We start from the raw sequence: 17,802 nt of genomic DNA, 5'->3' as shown, positions 1-17,802 counted from the left end.
ACAGGAGGCACATGTTTCTTTCTCTACACTTATCTTTGGTATACCAGTGATCAACTCCTTGTTTATCATTACCTTCATGACATCCATACCAACGTGTCCAAGCCTTCCGTGCCATAGAGCCGAGTCACTAACCTTCTCAAGTTGGAAGCACTCTGTTCCTTCAACCTCCATTGTGACCTTGTATAAGCGATTTTTTGATCTTACTGATTTGAGTAACACGTTTCCCTCTCGATCACGGAGTGTTAGGTACTCATCTCTCATCTTAACCTCACAGCCAGACTCTGTTGCTTGACCAAGACTGATTATGTTACTCTTCAGTTCAGGTATATAATACACATCGGCCAAGACCTTCCGCTTTCTGTCTCTAGTAATGAACAAAATCGACCCCTTGCCTCTGATGTCAATCCTTGAGTCATCTCCAAAGCGCACCTTTCCAGTAATAGACTCATCCAGACTTGTGAAATATTCTCGATTCCCGGTCATATGATTGCTAGCTCCATTGTCTAGGTACCAAATATTATCCGCACCAGATTGTGTCTCAAACCTACTTGGTACTACCTTTTCTTCGTTAAGATAGATCAGCTCATGAACCATCAGATCTTCAGCCTCATGTGTGCTGTCATTCTCAGTTTCCTGTGCTTCCTGCAGTTTAAGTACTCGTTCAGGGCAGTCATAGACGTAATGTCCTGTTTTATCACAGCGGAAGCAAACAACTCTGGATGCATCTCTCCCTTGCGTCCAATCACCTGCTTGTCTCCAGTTAGTTCGACCGTTATATCGTCCTCTTCCACGTCCTCTGTTGTTATAGCGACCACCTTGGTCTCTTCCTCTGCCATAACCTTCTTGTTGTCCTTTAGGATCAGTATTAGTATATAGAAGCTTCCCTTGATCATCTTGTTGATCATCATCCTGAACTCGTTCTTCATAAGCCTTTAACCTTCCCACAATATCCTCAAAGCCTGTAGTGTTGAGATCAAGCACTTGCTCAAGCGCAGCTACAATATGTATGTATTTCCTCTTTGGAAGACTGCTGAGGAATTTCTTAACCAGCTTCGGTTCATCAAGAATCTCGCCTAATGCTGCTGATTTGGAGGATATCTCAGAAATTTTACCAGAGAACTCATCTATGGTTTCTGTGTCCTTCATCTTCATCCTATTGAACTCATCCATAAGCGTCTGTAACCTTGCCTCTCGGACCCTATCAGCTCCTACGTTCCTTGCTTTAATCGCATCCCAAACTTCCTTTGCGGTTGCTAAAGTACCAACTTGAAGGACCAAACTTTCAGGGATAGATTGAAACAAGAAAGCTCGAGCCATATCGCTTTTGTCTCCATCATCACCACCTGGATCGATTGCTTCCCAAACCTTATGCACTTTGAGTAGAACGTTCATACGCATACTCCAAACCGTGTAGTTGGTGGTGGTGAGCATCGGACACTTGATTGCCGAGGAACCATTCTCTTTAGATTTGAAAGGAGTTATCGACAGATCCGCCATGTTTATCTTCTCTTCTCGAACGTTTTTGATTTCAATATTAAAGCTCTGATACCAATTATTGAAACCAAAGATATGATCGCAGCTCAACAATCAAACTCAATATCTCAAACTCAAGAACTCTTTATTGCCTTTAGAAAGTCTCAAAAACTAAAAGCTCACAACACGTTAAGTTCTATCACATCATGATAGCTCCTTATATAACAACTCATAGTTTCCTAAACTCATTAGGATAAACTTAACTAGATAACTACAAACCAAGATATTCATATCCTAATCTCATTAGGATAACAACAAGATAACTTCAAGCTTAAGTTAAGTCAACAGTTAGTCAATCGTTAGAAAACAAAAACGACAACGTTTTGATTTAATCTTTTTTTTTTTAAATATGTTCATTTTGGGATTCGAACCAATGCATTAATACACTTTAAAAGAGACACTCTAACCACTAGACTAAAGTAAATGTTTGATAAATAGTTACAAATTTGAAACTATATATACTACTATACTTTTTCATCTTCTCCAATTAAAAATTTGGTGATAATTATTTCTGATTTGTATAAATACATTAACATGTTTTTTAGTTATCATAACTTTAATAAAATTATATTACACTAAAATATAAATAATAAAATATTTTAAATGATACAAAATTAAATATACTTAAAAATTTGAAACTATTTATAATTTTTTCTTCTATAAATTATTGTAATTTTAAAATTTTAAACGGTAATTTTTTATTTTTAAAATTGATATAATATATTTATGATATTTTGTTCAAAGTGTTGGTTGTGTTAAAAGGACTTTTACCTTTCTTTCACTGAAATATTATTTTCAAAATATTAGACACATTAAACAATAACTAAAATATATAGTACAATATCTTAATTTTGAAAAATAAAAGAAAAATACCATTCAAGTTTTAAAAAATAAAATAGTTTATATAATCAAATTTTATAAATAGTTTCAATATTTTAGTTATATTTAATTTTGTATAATTTAAAATATTTTATTATTTATATTTTAGTATAATATAAGTATATTAAAGATATGGTAATTAAAAAATATGTTAATGTATTTATAAAAGTCAGAAACATTTATCACCAAAGTTTTATTTGGAGAAGATGAAGAAGTATAGTAATACATATATTTCCAAAATTGTAATTATATATCAAACATGTACTTTAGTCCAATGGTTATAAAGTATTTTTAAAGTGTATCAATACACGGGTTCGATTCCTAGAATGAGCACACTTTTTTCAAAAATGATTACCAAAACAACGTTGTCTTTGTTTTTTAACGGCTGTCTAACTTCTGTTACAATCAATGTAGATTTTGGCACGTTTAAAATAATTTAGGTAGTATTTTTTAATTATAATTGAGTTATGGTCGTATATATAGCATTGATCATTTGTTCAGATCGTATTTGTCACGACTCAAATTGTTTGGGTCGAAAAAGGCCCTTTTCCCTGCATCCACCTGTGTGTTCCATCTAAGAAGATTACCTCCTGTAGCCAACATGTTCTGAATAACAATCCATGAACATAACTTGTAATCTCACAAATAAGAAACTCTTCTTATTAATTCTCTCTTAAGGAAAATACTCAAAATATTAAGCTCTGAAACTCATAAACTCAAAACACATATATCATCTCATGATCTCTATTTATATAGTTAAGTAATCCTAATATTACTAGTAATCATATATTTAGATAACTCTTAAATCTCTTTAGCTCTTATCTTCACAACTCGGTTAGGAATAGAATTACTTCTTGCTCAAGCTTCTCTCACGCTTACTTCAACAGTCTCCCTCCTAAGCTTGAAATCTCTTTTGTCTATATCGTGGACACCAATCAGTTCGCGCATCTCCTTGTATTTGGTCTGTGCAAGAGCCTTCAATAGGATGTCTGCTTTCTGTTCATTGTCGGGTATATGCTCGACCTCCAAAAGACCTTTCTCAACACACTCCTTTATAAAATTATATCTGGTATGGATGTGTTTACTCTGACCATGAAACACCAGCTTCTTCGTAATGCAAATTTCTGTTCGATTGTCTATCTGAATGACAGTCTTTAAGAAAGGAATACCAATGACATCGTATAACAAGTCTTGAAGCAAAATAGCTTGTCTTGCCTTTTCAGTTCCTGCCATGAACTAAGCTTCACACAATGATAGAGCCACTGTATCTTGCTTCTGAGAACACCAAGTGATTGTGCTGTTTCTAAAATAAAATATATGACCAGTCATGATTCTTCCATCATCAGAATCTACATTATGGCTACAATCACTGTAGCCTATTAACTTTGAGGCACTACTTCCTGTTCTCTGGAATTTCAAGCCATATGATGTAGTTCCCTTTAGATACCTTAAACTTTGCTTCATTGCACTCCCATGTGACTCCTTTTGATTCTGCATGTATCGGCTCAGTCAACCTACACAGTAAGAAAGATCAGTGTTGGGGTCAAATCAGTCATGACGGAATCACTGTCAGAAAACTTCCCGGAAAATGTTCTCTTTGAAAAAAAGAGATAAAATTCAAAAGAAAATGAGAAGTGGGAATAACTCTAATTAATAGTTTCTTGTATCTTAAAGTTGAGCAAAATCTTTGTAGTTGAAAACAAATTTGTTTCACATAGTATTTGAGGTAATGATTGTTTCACATATATGCAGTTGTTGTTCTCTCAATCACTCTTATCTGAAATTTATGATCGGAGACTTTATAGTCCGCAATCTTGCACATTATAAATAGAAGATGTCGATAATAATTCCTTCACATAGTTTATCTCCAAGCTTTTCAAGAAGAGAATGATAGCAAATTAAATAAAAATTTCAGTTAGAAAATAGTAAATATTTTTTTTTCAAACATAATCTTATTCTAAGAAGGGTCTAGTTAATCTTTTGACTAAACCCTGATGGCAATCAAAATCATAACAATTGTTGTTGATTTTAAAATTATTATCTAACTCGCATAACCATAATAAACCGTTTATACTGCATGGATCAATCGTTGTTGACGTAACATAATAAATTGATGTTGACATTGACTTACTATGATTGAATAACCAATTTTATATCGTCAATAGGAACTAACACACATAATTGTGCCAATAACGTACGCACAACAACATCATATTTTATGATAATTATAAAGTTATATAAAAAAAACGCACCTAATGTTTTTCTTGTATGAGAGAGTTTCTGATTTTAATCAATTATGTTTGGTGACAAAATATAGGAGAGTTTAATCTTATATATAGATGTGAATAATTGTAATCCTTTCAGTTACAAAAGAAAAATAATAATTGTAATCATTTTTGGGTTATGATTTCTTAAACATAAAATTACTATTTAAATAAGAAAGTTTATTATTATATGGAAATATTTGAAATACTTGTTTTACATATTTTGTTTAGATTTGAAGAAAAAAAAAAGAAAACTACAATTAAACAGTCTTTAACAATTTTATTTTGTAGAAGATTTTATAAAAGGACAATTACTATCAAATTTTTTTTACAATTATATTTTTTAATTTATTATATATTTTTTTAGTGACAAAATATAGGAGAGTTTAATCTTATATATATATATATGTGAATAATTGTAATCCTTTCAGTTACAAAACAAATTGTAATCCTTCTTGGATTATGATTTCTTAAACAAAATATTTACTATTTAAATAATAGAGTCTATTATTATATGAAAATATTTTAAATACTTATTTTACTTTTTTTTTAGATTTGAAGAAAAAAAAAGAAAACTACAATTAAACACTTTTTAACAATTTTCTTTTGTAGAAGATTTTACAAACGGATAATTACTATCAAACAAATTTTCACAATTATATTTTTTAATTTATTATATATTTTTTTAGGAATTATAAAAGGGAAAAATTTATAAAAATGAAATTATTGTCAACTAAAAAGACTATCAAATAAAAGGACAATTACTATCAAATTTTTTTTACAATTATATTTTTTAATTTATTATATATTTTTTTAGTGACAAAATATAGGAGAGTTTAATCTTATATATATATATGTGAATAATTGTAATCCTTTCAGTTACAAAACAAATTGTAATCCTTCTTGGATTATGATTTCTTAAACAAAATATTTACTATTTAAATAATAGAGTCTATTATTATATGAAAATATTTTAAATACTTATTTTACTTTTTTTTAGATTTGAAGAAAAAAAAAAGAAAACTACAATTAAACACTTTTTAACAATTTTCTTTTGTAGAAGATTTTACAAACGGATAATTACTATCAAACAAATTTTCACAATTATATTTTTTAATTTATTATATATTTTTTTTAGGAATTATAAAAGGGAAAAATTTATAAAAATGAAATTATTGTCAACTAAAAAGACTATCAAATAATCTTTTGCTGTTATCTTTAATTAGTATTTAAAAAAAAAGATTTTACGAAACAAAAATTAGTATTATGTAAATTATTATACATATTTTTTGTTTAGGAATTGTAAAAAAGAAAAACAATTAGAAAAAGGAAATTATTGTCAACTAAAAACCATCAAATAATCTTTTGCTATTATTATTTTTGTTTAGTATTTAAAAAAAGGAAAATTACCATTAAATAATTCTTTTGAGTTATTATCTTATTATATTTATATTATTAATTGATAGATTTTAACACATGTCATCATCTTAAATTTTTAATTGTCATGTGTTATCGTCATGTTAATTAGCAACTTTGAAGAAACAAGTTTTATATAATAAGATTTCAATAGTTAAAATATAAAACAGAAATTAGTAATAATATTATTACTAAACTTCAAAATAGTACATTGGCTCTCTCTCTCTCTCTCTCTCTCTCTCTCTCTCTCTCTCTCTCTCTCTCTCTCTCTCTCTCTCTCTCTCTCTCTCTCTCTCTCTCTCTCTCTCTCTCTCTCTCTCTCTCTCTCTCTCTCTCTCTCTCTCTCTCTCTCTCTCTCTCTCTCTCTCTCATGGGATATTAGAGTGTGTCAATTCAAATAAAATAAAAAAATCACATGACTCTTGATTCCGTGTGTAGAATGATATTTTGTTGGTCTGCGATAATGAGCTTCGAACAATATCAGGTGTGAATAAAAAGGTAGCTACAAAATGTCGCCTTTTTTTATTTTTTTCTTCCAAAAATATAAAAACTTAAGATATTTATTATAAAGATTTTATTTAAAAAAACATATCTTATAATTTCTGAAGCTGTTAATTTAAATATTAAATAGATTATGATAATAATATTAAATATTCAGATTGGCTACTTTAGTAAATTCATATATACAAAAGTGTATTTTTCAATAAACATAATTAATGATGTAGTTTTCAAATTAAAATCTTATATAAGTGTATTTCTCCAAATTTTCCCTTTTTCATAATCTTATTTTATTTTTCAGATATTCTCTTCCTAGGTATTCATCTTCACCTTCCAAAAATGCAAGAATTAGATCCATAGAATTTAAATGTTTATTTTAAAGTTTATGACTAGTAGACTTAATAAAATCTACAAAAGAATAAATTTTAAGTAGACTTTATTTGGAGTCTACTAAAATGTTATTTTAAAATTTTATCTCATGTTTTTTTTGTATATTTAATCGTTTACTAACATTTATCTTTTTTTGTAGACCTTATTACAAAACATCACGAGACTACTTCATTTGAGCCATCAAGATTATAAATAATCAAACAAAATCTAGAAAAATCTTACAGATTTTAGTTTTGTAACAGATTATCATCATACCATATTTTCTTGTAAATTACTATTTTGATGCTTAATCTTTAAATATAATATTCATTTTTAGTTGTGTCTTTCATTGGTATAATATTATTTATTTTTGTTAACTATCAAATTATCACAACATACTCTAATCAACCAAAAATTGAATCCACAATGATTGTAATACATAAACATATCAAAGTCACTCACAAGCAAAAATAATAACTAACACACTTATGAGAATAAGAAAATATACAAAGACTTCCAAAGAAGTTTCAAGAGTATAATTCAAACGAAATTCCACAAATAGTCTTTCAAAACCCATCCTATGAAAAAATACAATTAGCAAACTTAGTGAACAAATATTTCATGTTTGATAAAATTACAAAACATACTTCATTAGAAGTCTACACTTATTAGTTAACAACATAACGAAACAAAAACTTTATAGTTCCGTTCCATAGTTATAAAATATTAACTTCTGAAATTCATTTAACCATTATGATTCATTACACACTGTAACATAATAAAATCGTAAAAGTGTATTTTTCAATAAACATAATTAATGATGTAGTCTTCAAATTAAAATCTTATATAAGTGTATTTCTCCAAATTTTCCCTTTTTCATAATCTTATTTTATTTTTCAGATATTCTCTTCCTAGGTATTCATCTTCACCTTCCAAAAATGCAAGAATTAGATCCATAGAATTTAAATGTTTATTTTAAAGTTTATGACTAGTAGACTTAATAAAATCTACAAAAGAATAAATTTTAAGTAGACTTTATTTGGAGTCTACTAAAATGTTATTTTAAAATTTTATCTCATGTTTTTTTTGTATATTTAATCGTTTACTAACATTTTATCTTTTTTTGTAGACCTTATTACAAAACATCACGAGACTACTTCATTTGAGCCATCAAGATTATAAATAATCAAACAAAATCTAGAAAAATCTTACAGATTTTAGTTTTGTAACAGATTATCATCATACCATATTTTCTTGTAAATTACTATTTTGATGCTTAATCTTTAAATATAATATTCATTTTTAGTTGTGTCTTTCATTGGTATAATATTATTTATTTTTGTTAACTATCAAATTTATCACAACATACTCTAATCAACCAAAAAATTGAATCCACAATGATTGTAATACATAAACATATCAAAGTCACTCACAAGCAAAAATAATAACTAACACACTTATGAGAATAAGAAAATATACAAAGACTTCCAAAGAAGTTTCAAGAGTATAATTCAAACGAAATTCCACAAATAGTCTTTCAAAACCCATCCTATGCAAAAATACAATTAGCAAACTTAGTGAACAAATATTTCATGTTTGATAAAATTACAAAACATACTTCATTAGAAGTCTACACTTATTAGTTAACAACATAACGAAACAAAAACTTTATAGTTCCATAGTTATAAAATATTAACTTCTGAAATTCATTTAACCATTATGATTCATTACACACTGTAACATAATAAAATCGTAAAAACATGATGAATACAAAGATATTCCAATTTTAATAGAATTTGCGACGCAGATATCAAATAAAGTCTACTCCATCTGCACAAAGTAGATTTTTCTTTCACTCATGTTTTAACCCGATAAACTACCTGAAAGTTCATAGTAAAGTACATATAGTAGTACGGGATCTAATCCACAAGGACCCGGCTCCCACTTCAATTCTCAGTTCATATCAAGCTAGAAGACACAAATAGATTGGTTTTAAAAGCAACTAAAAAAGCAGGAAAATAAAACAATGTAAACTATGAGAGAAAAGTACTAGGCATTAGTGAATTCACGGAAAAATCAGATCATGAATGCAGATAACTAGTAAGGGAATTAACGAAGAATCATTCTTTAACTCATAAAACATTTTATAATCTTTCCTCTATCGTAACTCCAATTAAAATTTCTGACTGTCTTTGAACTCAGGGAGGTTAAACATGCAGTAAGAACAAGTTATGATAGGTTTATAAAGTGCCTTAACATCAACTTTTACCGGCTAAGGACACTTTGCTCACAATGATTAGTTTCAGACAATTAGACCAATTTTTGCTACCTCTAATTAACAAAAGAGAAATGAACTAAATGGCCAAATCAGTTCAATCATAGAGATCATGCCAAGTTAAGAACTATAATTAAAATTCTCTAATCTATCAATCCTAAACATTCAATCTCTTCAATTCCATTAAAATTCAAAAACTTAACAGTGACACTACTCATACATATAAGCAGAAATACAAATCAATGAAAAGACATAATTAGATTTAAAGAGATATAACATGGTTTCATAAAGAATATCTCATCTCCCTAGAGCTCTACCCTAAAAATGTGATCTAAAATAAAGTTTAACCTAGACAATGTTTTGGGATGAAAAAGGAAATCTTATTTCCTAGCTGGCAAGCATCACACAACATGAGTGTGTTTCCCTTATTCAGTTTTATCGCTTTATTCTTGAGAAGGAGTTGAAGGATGTCTATGTGAGGAAGGTCCAGTCTTTTTTTCATGTCTCAACACATGCAGCTTGTTGACGTGTAGAGTAGAAGGCTCGAAACCGTCCATCCTTCAGCACATAAAAATCCTTGTCTTTTTCGTGTTCTATTAACTGATTTTCAAATTTTCCTTTACACACACAGATACAACATCAGAGATAAGCTCACAAGGAAAGTCTGAAATTATAATTATGAAACCGATAAAACTGATTGAATGATAGCAAGACAGACCAATAAATTCGTAAGAGGGAGAGTACCTTTGAGGTGTAGTCAAGGCAATAGACCCAACATGCGTGATAGGTAGGAAGTCCCCATTCCCAACGATGGCTTGATCATTCCTAATATAAGGCTCAGAGGAATGCAATTGCAAAGCATTCTGAATATGGGTACCACTCCTATCCAGTAAGCTGATCTTGGTCTGGTACCTTCATTGTTGTGATAGCAGTATGAATGTTCTCCAGAGATTGATAATCATGATCAAAGCGGTTGTAACAGCGAGCTGCAAAGGAACCATATCGTCCACAAATCTGACAGGTTGGTTTGGTTGAGGATGATCCAGAACTGGAGCTATTGGAAAACTATAACTGAAAGCCACACCCTTGAGTGGAATAAGAGTTATAGCCGCAACCTCTATAACCAACCACCCATGTTACTGTAGTTACCCCTGATTTTGGTTAATATCACAGTTTGGTTATAGACTTGAAATTTTTCATCAAAGTTGATGAGCTTAAAGACCGCATCTTCAAAGTTCAACTTGGGTAGAATGTTCAACCACAGTAAAGATCGACTCATACTCTTTTCCTTGACCACTAAGAACGCCATATATCATTTATTGTTCTGTAATTGGACTATCTATTGAGTCTAACTGATCACTATACTCTTGACATCACTAAACTATTCAGCCATAAACTTTTGATTTTGGACAAGCGTTGAAGTTTTCTCTGCAGATCTAGTTTTCTTGTGGCTGAAATACGATTGTACTTATTTCCAAGACTGAACCAGACCTCATGAGCAGAGTAAAGGACCTAAATAGAGCGCAAAGATTCTTTTGCGAGATAACTGAACAACCACACCATGACCAGTTGATCCTTCCTCACCCATTTGAGAAACTCCGAATTTGCGTGCCTGAAACCTCATCACCATGACGTACAGTGATTGTTGGTGATGGTCGAGCAGAAGCACGATTAATAATCCAAGACTGACGTGAGAAGAAGGACTGGAATTGCATCTTCCATAAGAATTTGTTCATCAAGAAAAAAATTGTGTATAACACGCTGAAATATACTCAGAGATGAAGTTGAAGGTGGATCAGAATCCATGGCTCTGATACCATAAAGATTGAGGGTGACAACATAATACCAAGACAAAAAGTTTAGCTTTTATTGTGCTTTTCAACTTCAGAACAAAATATAACGTCATTGTTTTATTTACACTAATCTTGGATCTTATCCTTTTGGTAGACATCAGCACATGACGACACAGATATTGAGGCATCAAAATTTGTAAGATACACTAATCAGGTGATCTTTCATGTCTGTACGAGGTAACGAGGCTCACTTCTTTGTGCTGCTTTGAATTGTTGCACGTTGACTGCTTTATGCAGAGACTGAGGAGAAGTTGAGGTGGTAATGGGCTGAGCTTCCTTTGATGATGGGGCCTCTATCGAGGGCCTAACATGTTCTACTCTGTTATCATGAATAAAAAATGTTAAAAGACATAGGATTTCGCTGATTTAAGTTTTTTGGTAAATTTGATGATAAAGCACTAATACTAAAAAAAAAGTATATTATTGAAGTTATATGTTTTTATTGGTATAACTATTATAACTGATTAGTACAAGAAAATTCTTTTATAAATAAAATTATCATACAAAATTATTATAATATTATATAATTTGTTTATAAATGACACTGTATATATATGTCTATTTATAGTATATCTATACTATTTTTATATTTTTGTTAAAAATAATACACCCTCTGTTTTAAATTATAAAATATCTATGATAATTTTATATGTTTCAAAATATAAGATGTTTAAAATTTCTATGTAGCATTTAATTTTATTAAAAATGTGCAACCAATTATATTTTATAGTGTACTTTATAATTTGGTTAACTTTAATTTATTTTTTTAATGTTATTTTTTAGCTAAAAGTAACTTTCTTAATGTGTTACTTTCACCTAAAACATATTTTATTTGGAAACATAGCGGGTATTAATAGTCATACCAAGATTGAGATATATAAAAGCCATTTAAAGTATGATTAAGGTTTCTCACTGTTTTCATGTTTTTAGTTTTTAGATTTCGGTTTAAAATTTTAACTTTATTTTTGTAATAGATTTTATTTTTTGAAAAAGATGAATGGTAATTGTTCAAAAAAAACATGAATGGTGATTTTTGATTTTTTTTTTCTTGAATTCAAGTGTTAGCTTTTTCTGTATTTTCTGGTTTTTCTAAATTCGATTTATGCTTTATTAGAAAAAAAAATATTATTTTTAGAACATTAACTTTTAAGCTATTTTAAAATTCATATTTAAATTACTAAAATAGAAAACTATAAATTTTACAAATAATACCAATAAAGTATTAATAAATATGAAAATTCCACATAAAAAAATTTGATCAATTATTTAATTTTATTGGCAAGTTTAAAAATGATCTTAATATAAATTATTTTTATATTCTTATGTTTAACAAATTATCTTTACTATACATAGGGCCTAAATGGTGTAACCGCAGCGGTTGCGGTTGTGGGAGTTTGCGGATGCGAGAGTTTGCGGATGCAGGAATTTTCAAATGCGGGTAGTTGCGGTTTTAAGATATTTGAACGACTGGTACTTTGATTAGAAATTAGTGCATTTGCGGGATACTTATGACTGGTTAACCACTAAATACAATAGCGGTTAAATAATAAATTAACAATATTTACATTTTATATAATTATAAAAATATTAAACATCATAATCATATAATAAATATAAAAATTATATTTTTAAAATCTATTTTTAAATTTTTAAAAATTCTGAAAATATTTTCATTTTTAAAATTTATAATATAAACTAAAATATAATAGATATATTTTAGTATTTCTATTATTTCAACCTAAAATTTTTATTATTATTATTATTTTTGTATTAATTACTTTTTTTAAAGGAAAAAAATATTATCCTCCAGCAACCGCAAATGCTTGATGAAATCAGATTTTGAATTTAAAATATTCAAAACAGTTTGAATCGCTTTAGAACGGTTCGAATGATTATCGCTAACAACAGCTTTTGTGGTTTGTAGCGGAGAAACCAGTCTATGCCTATAGTAATGCATGAATATATAGATCTCTTTTTAAAAGAAAAAAAATAATCCAACGACAATTACCAATCAAGAAAACATGCATGGATTTTTATATTTTTTTATTAGAAATATTTATTTTTTTTAGAAAATTGGTTTTCCTATATTGTACGAATCTATGTCAAAAAATATCTTGATTGGTAAAAAAAAATAGATTTTAGAAAAATAATAACCAAAAACTATTTTTAAAATCACATACAATCAACAAAAGTAGTCGGAGTCTGAGATGTGGTCGGTTTTTGTGAAATACCAATAATCAACAACATCCAACGTTCCAAACTATACACAATATATACTTCCACTAATAGACAAAATATATTGTCTAATTTATTTAACCACGCGTCAGTGATCGAGTGGTCAAGGCGTTCTGTGGATATTCAAAGAATCCGAATTCGAATACGCACCACACCAAATTTCCATAGCATGTAGACATTGGAACTTTCACATTCTCTATCCGGAGAATGGTTAACCATTTTTTTTTTAATATATTGTCCAAATATCCAACCCAATTTATATTACTTTTCCAAAAAGATTTTCCATCGGGCAAAAAAATGATTTAATAAAAAGAAGATAATAAAATGAAATATTTAATATTTTTTTACAAAATACGAGAAACCCTAATAGGCAAACCGTTAGGAAAATCAACGAAAGGAAAAGCAAATGGTTGATCATCTTCTGCTAATTCCCAATTAAAATTAAGAACAAGATGATGAATAAACACTGCCATTTCTAGCTTCGCTAACTCCGAACCAGCACACAGCCTTGGCCCTCCTCCAAACGGCATGAAGTTATTCCCCCACGTTGAAAAACTACCAGATCCTGACGAAGACGACCCGCACGCTCCGTTGTTTTGCTGCTACGTAAATACAACAAACAGTTTTGATGAAACAAGTAGCACAAAAAAAGTGAAGAAGAACACGTGCTTGTTGGCACCACCCCACGTGGGTCATTAATCATCTTACCTTCCCCACTCACTCGTAATATCATGACTCCCATTATTATTACTATTTATTTTAAAAAGTATTTTCCCACAAACGTATTATTTTCTAATTCGTCGATTTGATAATTGATTAATAGAAAAGTGGGAGCGGTCAACGTGGCAGAATCTAACACACGTACAAGTCATCGGGCGTGTGAGATCCGTCAATGCCGTGGTACCATCGTCCGTCAAATCTAATATACCAAAACTCAACTCTAAATCAACGGTCACGATTAACACCTCACTGTGGGACCCATACTTATTGAGATTAATGCAGTTCCCACGTCATTAAAGACATACCATCCTACTAATTAATTGTCTTCACGTACACCACCACGTCTCTTCTCTCTTTACTTTAATTTTCACAGGATTGTTTGATTTATATGCTTCATGTGATTTACATCATTCATGACGTGTTAAGATCTAACTTTGAGAGATAGTTAATAAATTGCCTGATTAATGGTTCTCGTATGGTATCTATAGATAGGTTAGTCAAATGCACCCATGACGTATCAATTCATGCATCGATGAAAACTATATACTTATTAAGAGCATGAGCAATGGTAATATCTACCATAGTCTCTTGCACTAAAATAATAATAAACAAAGAAAATGTATGAAAGAGAAAATAGAAAAAAAAAAACAAGAATCAATTGTTGCTGAAGAAACTTTCAAAAGCATTTTAAGAAACTATGTGTTACGTGTTTTGAAAAAATGATAGTGCTGCTTTTTAAGATAATTATTTTTGTTACATAACTAAACTACTTTAGTATACTAATAAAATAATGTCTTGAGACTCACCTTAAGAAATTTATCACAAATGATGCTCTAAACAATTAGTTATCGAATAATAGTTACCTGTTGCCATCTCCAAGGATTAAAGAGATTAGGCTCGTCGTAACGAGAATTATCCAAATGTACGGCTGAGATCACTGGTAACACTTTCCACCCACTCGGGATATCGTATCCTATTTTTCCAACATTAAAATAAAAATTATTTTATATTTTACAACCAATAAGATTTGGATATTTCGGATTTTGTATGTAAAGTGTTACCTTTATACCGAACGTCTTTGAGTGCTTTACGATGCAGAAACCTTACTACATTTCCTAGTCGAAGAGTTTCATTTATTACCTACAAAAAAATACAAATAATAATTAATTTCCATGATAAACAAACTAAGAATGATAAAAAATAGAAATGACATACACACTGAGTAAAGTCCATTTTCTTGTAATCATCCCAATTCAATTCTGACTCTCCAAGCTCCTTCTTGCCCATCGCGATCTCAAGATGCTCTTCCTTCAAAAAGTTGAAATCAAATAAACATAAACAAATAATAACCAAAAGAACATAAGTAACAATTAAATAAACTTATAGTACGTCTTAGTATTATTACCCTAAGTTCTTGAACGGCTTTAGGACAAGCTTGCAAGAAGTAGATAGCTAAAGCAATGGCGACGGAGGAAGTCTCATGTCCAGCAAATAATAAACTGAGAATAAGATCGAGAATCTGCTCCGTTGATAGATTCGAATGTTTTAAAACCCATCCCAAAAGATCATCATCTGTTCTATGTTTTCTCTCATAATGATGGTCACTTTGACTAATCTCTGCTTCATCCTCTGCTTCACCTTCTTCTTTAATCTCTGATTTTCTCTCTTCCATTTTCCTCTCAATAAACTTCAGTATTGTCGCTCGTGACTGCATAAATATTTTTATTTGAAAATATATACAAATTACTAATAAAAAAAGTAAAAGGAAAAGAAACATTACCCATAATGAGAGGCTGTGCCTTTACATGAAAAAATGTTCGTAATTTCCATAATCTTATGGAATTAATTTAGTGTACCTGAAGAGCTTTACGATAAGCAGTTCCTGGGAGATTGAGAGGAGCAGAGACAACACCTTTCATGAAAGTCACATACTCCTTCTTTAACTGCTCTGTCTCTTCTTCTCCAGGATCCATACTCATTATATGCTTCGCCATTAGATTAAACGTAAACTGCTCAAATTAAAAACCATAAAACTTAAAAATTAAATAAAAAGTTTCAAAAAACAAAGACTCAATTCAAGCAAAAGATGAAGAAAACCTTTTTGGCTTCATCTTGAGCCGAGAAAACAGTCTGTTGTTGCCAAGAATCAAGAACGAACAAAGTGTGCCTCTCAACGTCTTTAAGAAGAATCGTTTTGAGACGAGCGTGACTTAGAAAGTTGAGCGATATACTTCTCATATCTCTATGCATGTCTCCAACAAGAACAAGCATCGACCATTTCCCAAGAATACCACCGATACTTCGAGGATAACTACATTCAAATAGTCTTCCTTCGTTTTGTAATATGAATCTGTTGAGCCCTGCATCAGCTGATACAATCGTTGGTTCTCCAAACAAATTCGATCTGTATATCTTCCCATGCCTATAATAAAAAATCATCAAAATTAGTCAAGTTTTGATGCCCTTGAGTTTTTAGAGATTTATTGTTTTTTTTTTGTAAATAAGAGATTTATTGTTTACTTGGAGATATGTTGTTGCATGAAGTCACCGAGAGTTGTAGCGGTGTACGGTTTGAGATAACCGATGGTCTCTCCTATAAATGGCCAACCGGATTTTCCCGGAGGGAGATTGAATCTGTGTCGACTTCTTCTCTTCAAGAGGATCAAGAAGAGGAGAAGAGATAGAAGCGATGGGAGAAGAAGAAGAGACAATAGAGTATGCTCGAACATGGAGTTTCTCTCTCTCTTTATCTCTCTATCAATCTCTTCTCTATGCTTTGCCTTTTTCTTTTCTGAGGGATTGGGAATCGGACCTCTACTGAAAAAGGGAGCTTCTGTTTGTAAGAGGGGGTTTTAAAGAAGTCAGAAAAACCTAATTTAATTTATCATCGTCGTTAATAATAAAATCCACTGATTAAGCTAACCTAACCAATGAGCTTCCTGGCTTTTGTTCTCCAAATTCATTGCTTTTGTTGCCTCGTTATGCTTTAAATCCTTTATTTATTATACTAAAAAGTAGCAGAAAGCTGCCATGCGAAAATAGGTTAACAGCTATTTTATATGATTAAAGATGCATTCGATTATAATCATATAATATATAATGATCTCAACATACACTAGAGTACGAATCTTGATTTCACTGTGGTAGAAAAAAAAAGAGAGAAATATATATTTGTATAACTCCAAAAGAATGAACGTAACCGTACACTAGAGCTAGTATAAAAAAGACCATTCGTGCTAATATAAAATTACGTTGATTATATCTATCAAATCTGAGATTTTTAATTAATAACCATTCGTGCTAATATTAAAAAAGAACAGTTTTGATAAATGCTCAGCAGAATCCTAGGAGTCCGGTACGGTGTCTCAATCGGTTAAAATTCAGAATTCCAGAAATACCCTAAGAAATTTGGAAAGGAAGGACTTCACGAGCAGGGGTAGAACAATGAAAATGTCAGAAGGATCCTTACACGAGCGTGCGGTCAAAGACAGAGTTATTAGATTATTACCGAACTGGACAGTCAAACCCGTAGACTTTTGGCATTGTCTTTTTTCCCTCAATAGGCACAAAACATTCGTTTACCTAAAACTTTTTTTCTGAGAAAATAACAAGTTTATATTCTGAATCGCTACGTGATATATTAATTACTATGATAACGGGTTTACTATTAAGATCAAGATTAAGAATATGTAATTCAGTTTATATCTTTCATGTATTAATCCTACTTATCTTCAGCATTTTAGTTTATTTATTTTCATAG

The 17,802-nt window shown here is 30.2% G+C and overlaps 1 protein-coding gene across 3 annotated transcripts; it reads right to left on the bottom strand.

Annotated features, from left to right (window-relative positions):
* Window positions 1-11,077: 11,077 nt before the first annotated feature.
* On the bottom strand, window positions 11,078-17,131 carry LOC103828198 (cytochrome P450 90B1). Of its 3 annotated transcripts, none has more exons than XM_033292937.1 (8): window positions 16,563-16,873; window positions 16,140-16,464; window positions 15,899-16,051; window positions 15,448-15,750; window positions 15,258-15,350; window positions 15,104-15,182; window positions 14,906-15,015; window positions 11,078-11,406 (listed from the first exon to the last, which is right to left on the bottom strand). In XM_033292937.1, exons 1-8 carry the CDS (start codon window positions 16,769-16,771, stop codon window positions 11,392-11,394), a joined length of 1,287 nt encoding a protein of 428 aa, XP_033148828.1. In that variant the 5' UTR covers window positions 16,772-16,873; the 3' UTR covers window positions 11,078-11,391. The 3 variants fall into 3 exon arrangements, with proteins under 3 accessions (XP_033148828.1, XP_033148823.1, XP_033148819.1); XM_033292932.1 differs by lacking the exon at window positions 11,078-11,406 and adding an exon at window positions 13,568-13,924 and having other exon boundaries at window positions 16,563-17,131; XM_033292928.1 differs by lacking the exon at window positions 11,078-11,406 and adding an exon at window positions 13,667-13,921.
* Window positions 17,132-17,802: the final 671 nt, after the last annotated feature.

The sequence above is a fragment of the Brassica rapa genome, chromosome A01 (genome assembly GCF_000309985.2).
Source record: "Brassica rapa cultivar Chiifu-401-42 chromosome A01, CAAS_Brap_v3.01, whole genome shotgun sequence".
Lineage (NCBI taxonomy): Eukaryota > Viridiplantae > Streptophyta > Magnoliopsida > Brassicales > Brassicaceae > Brassica > Brassica rapa.
This window is presented reverse-complemented; position numbering and strand designations above follow the sequence as displayed.

What these genes read in the sequence shown, in the direction of transcription:
- LOC103828198 (XM_033292932.1), bottom strand. Translation starts at nt 16,771, where the DNA reads ATGTTCGAGCATACTCTATTGTCTCTTCTTCTTCTCCCATCGCTTCTA. An exon ending in ATGCAACAACATATCTCCAA is followed by an intron (nt 16,465 to 16,562) that starts GTAAACAATAAA and finishes TTTTTATTATAG; the next exon opens with GCATGGGAAGATATACAGAT. An exon ending in AAATGGACTTTACTCAGTGT is followed by an intron (nt 15,183 to 15,257) that starts GTATGTCATTTC and finishes ATTTTTTTGTAG; the next exon opens with GTAATAAATGAAACTCTTCG.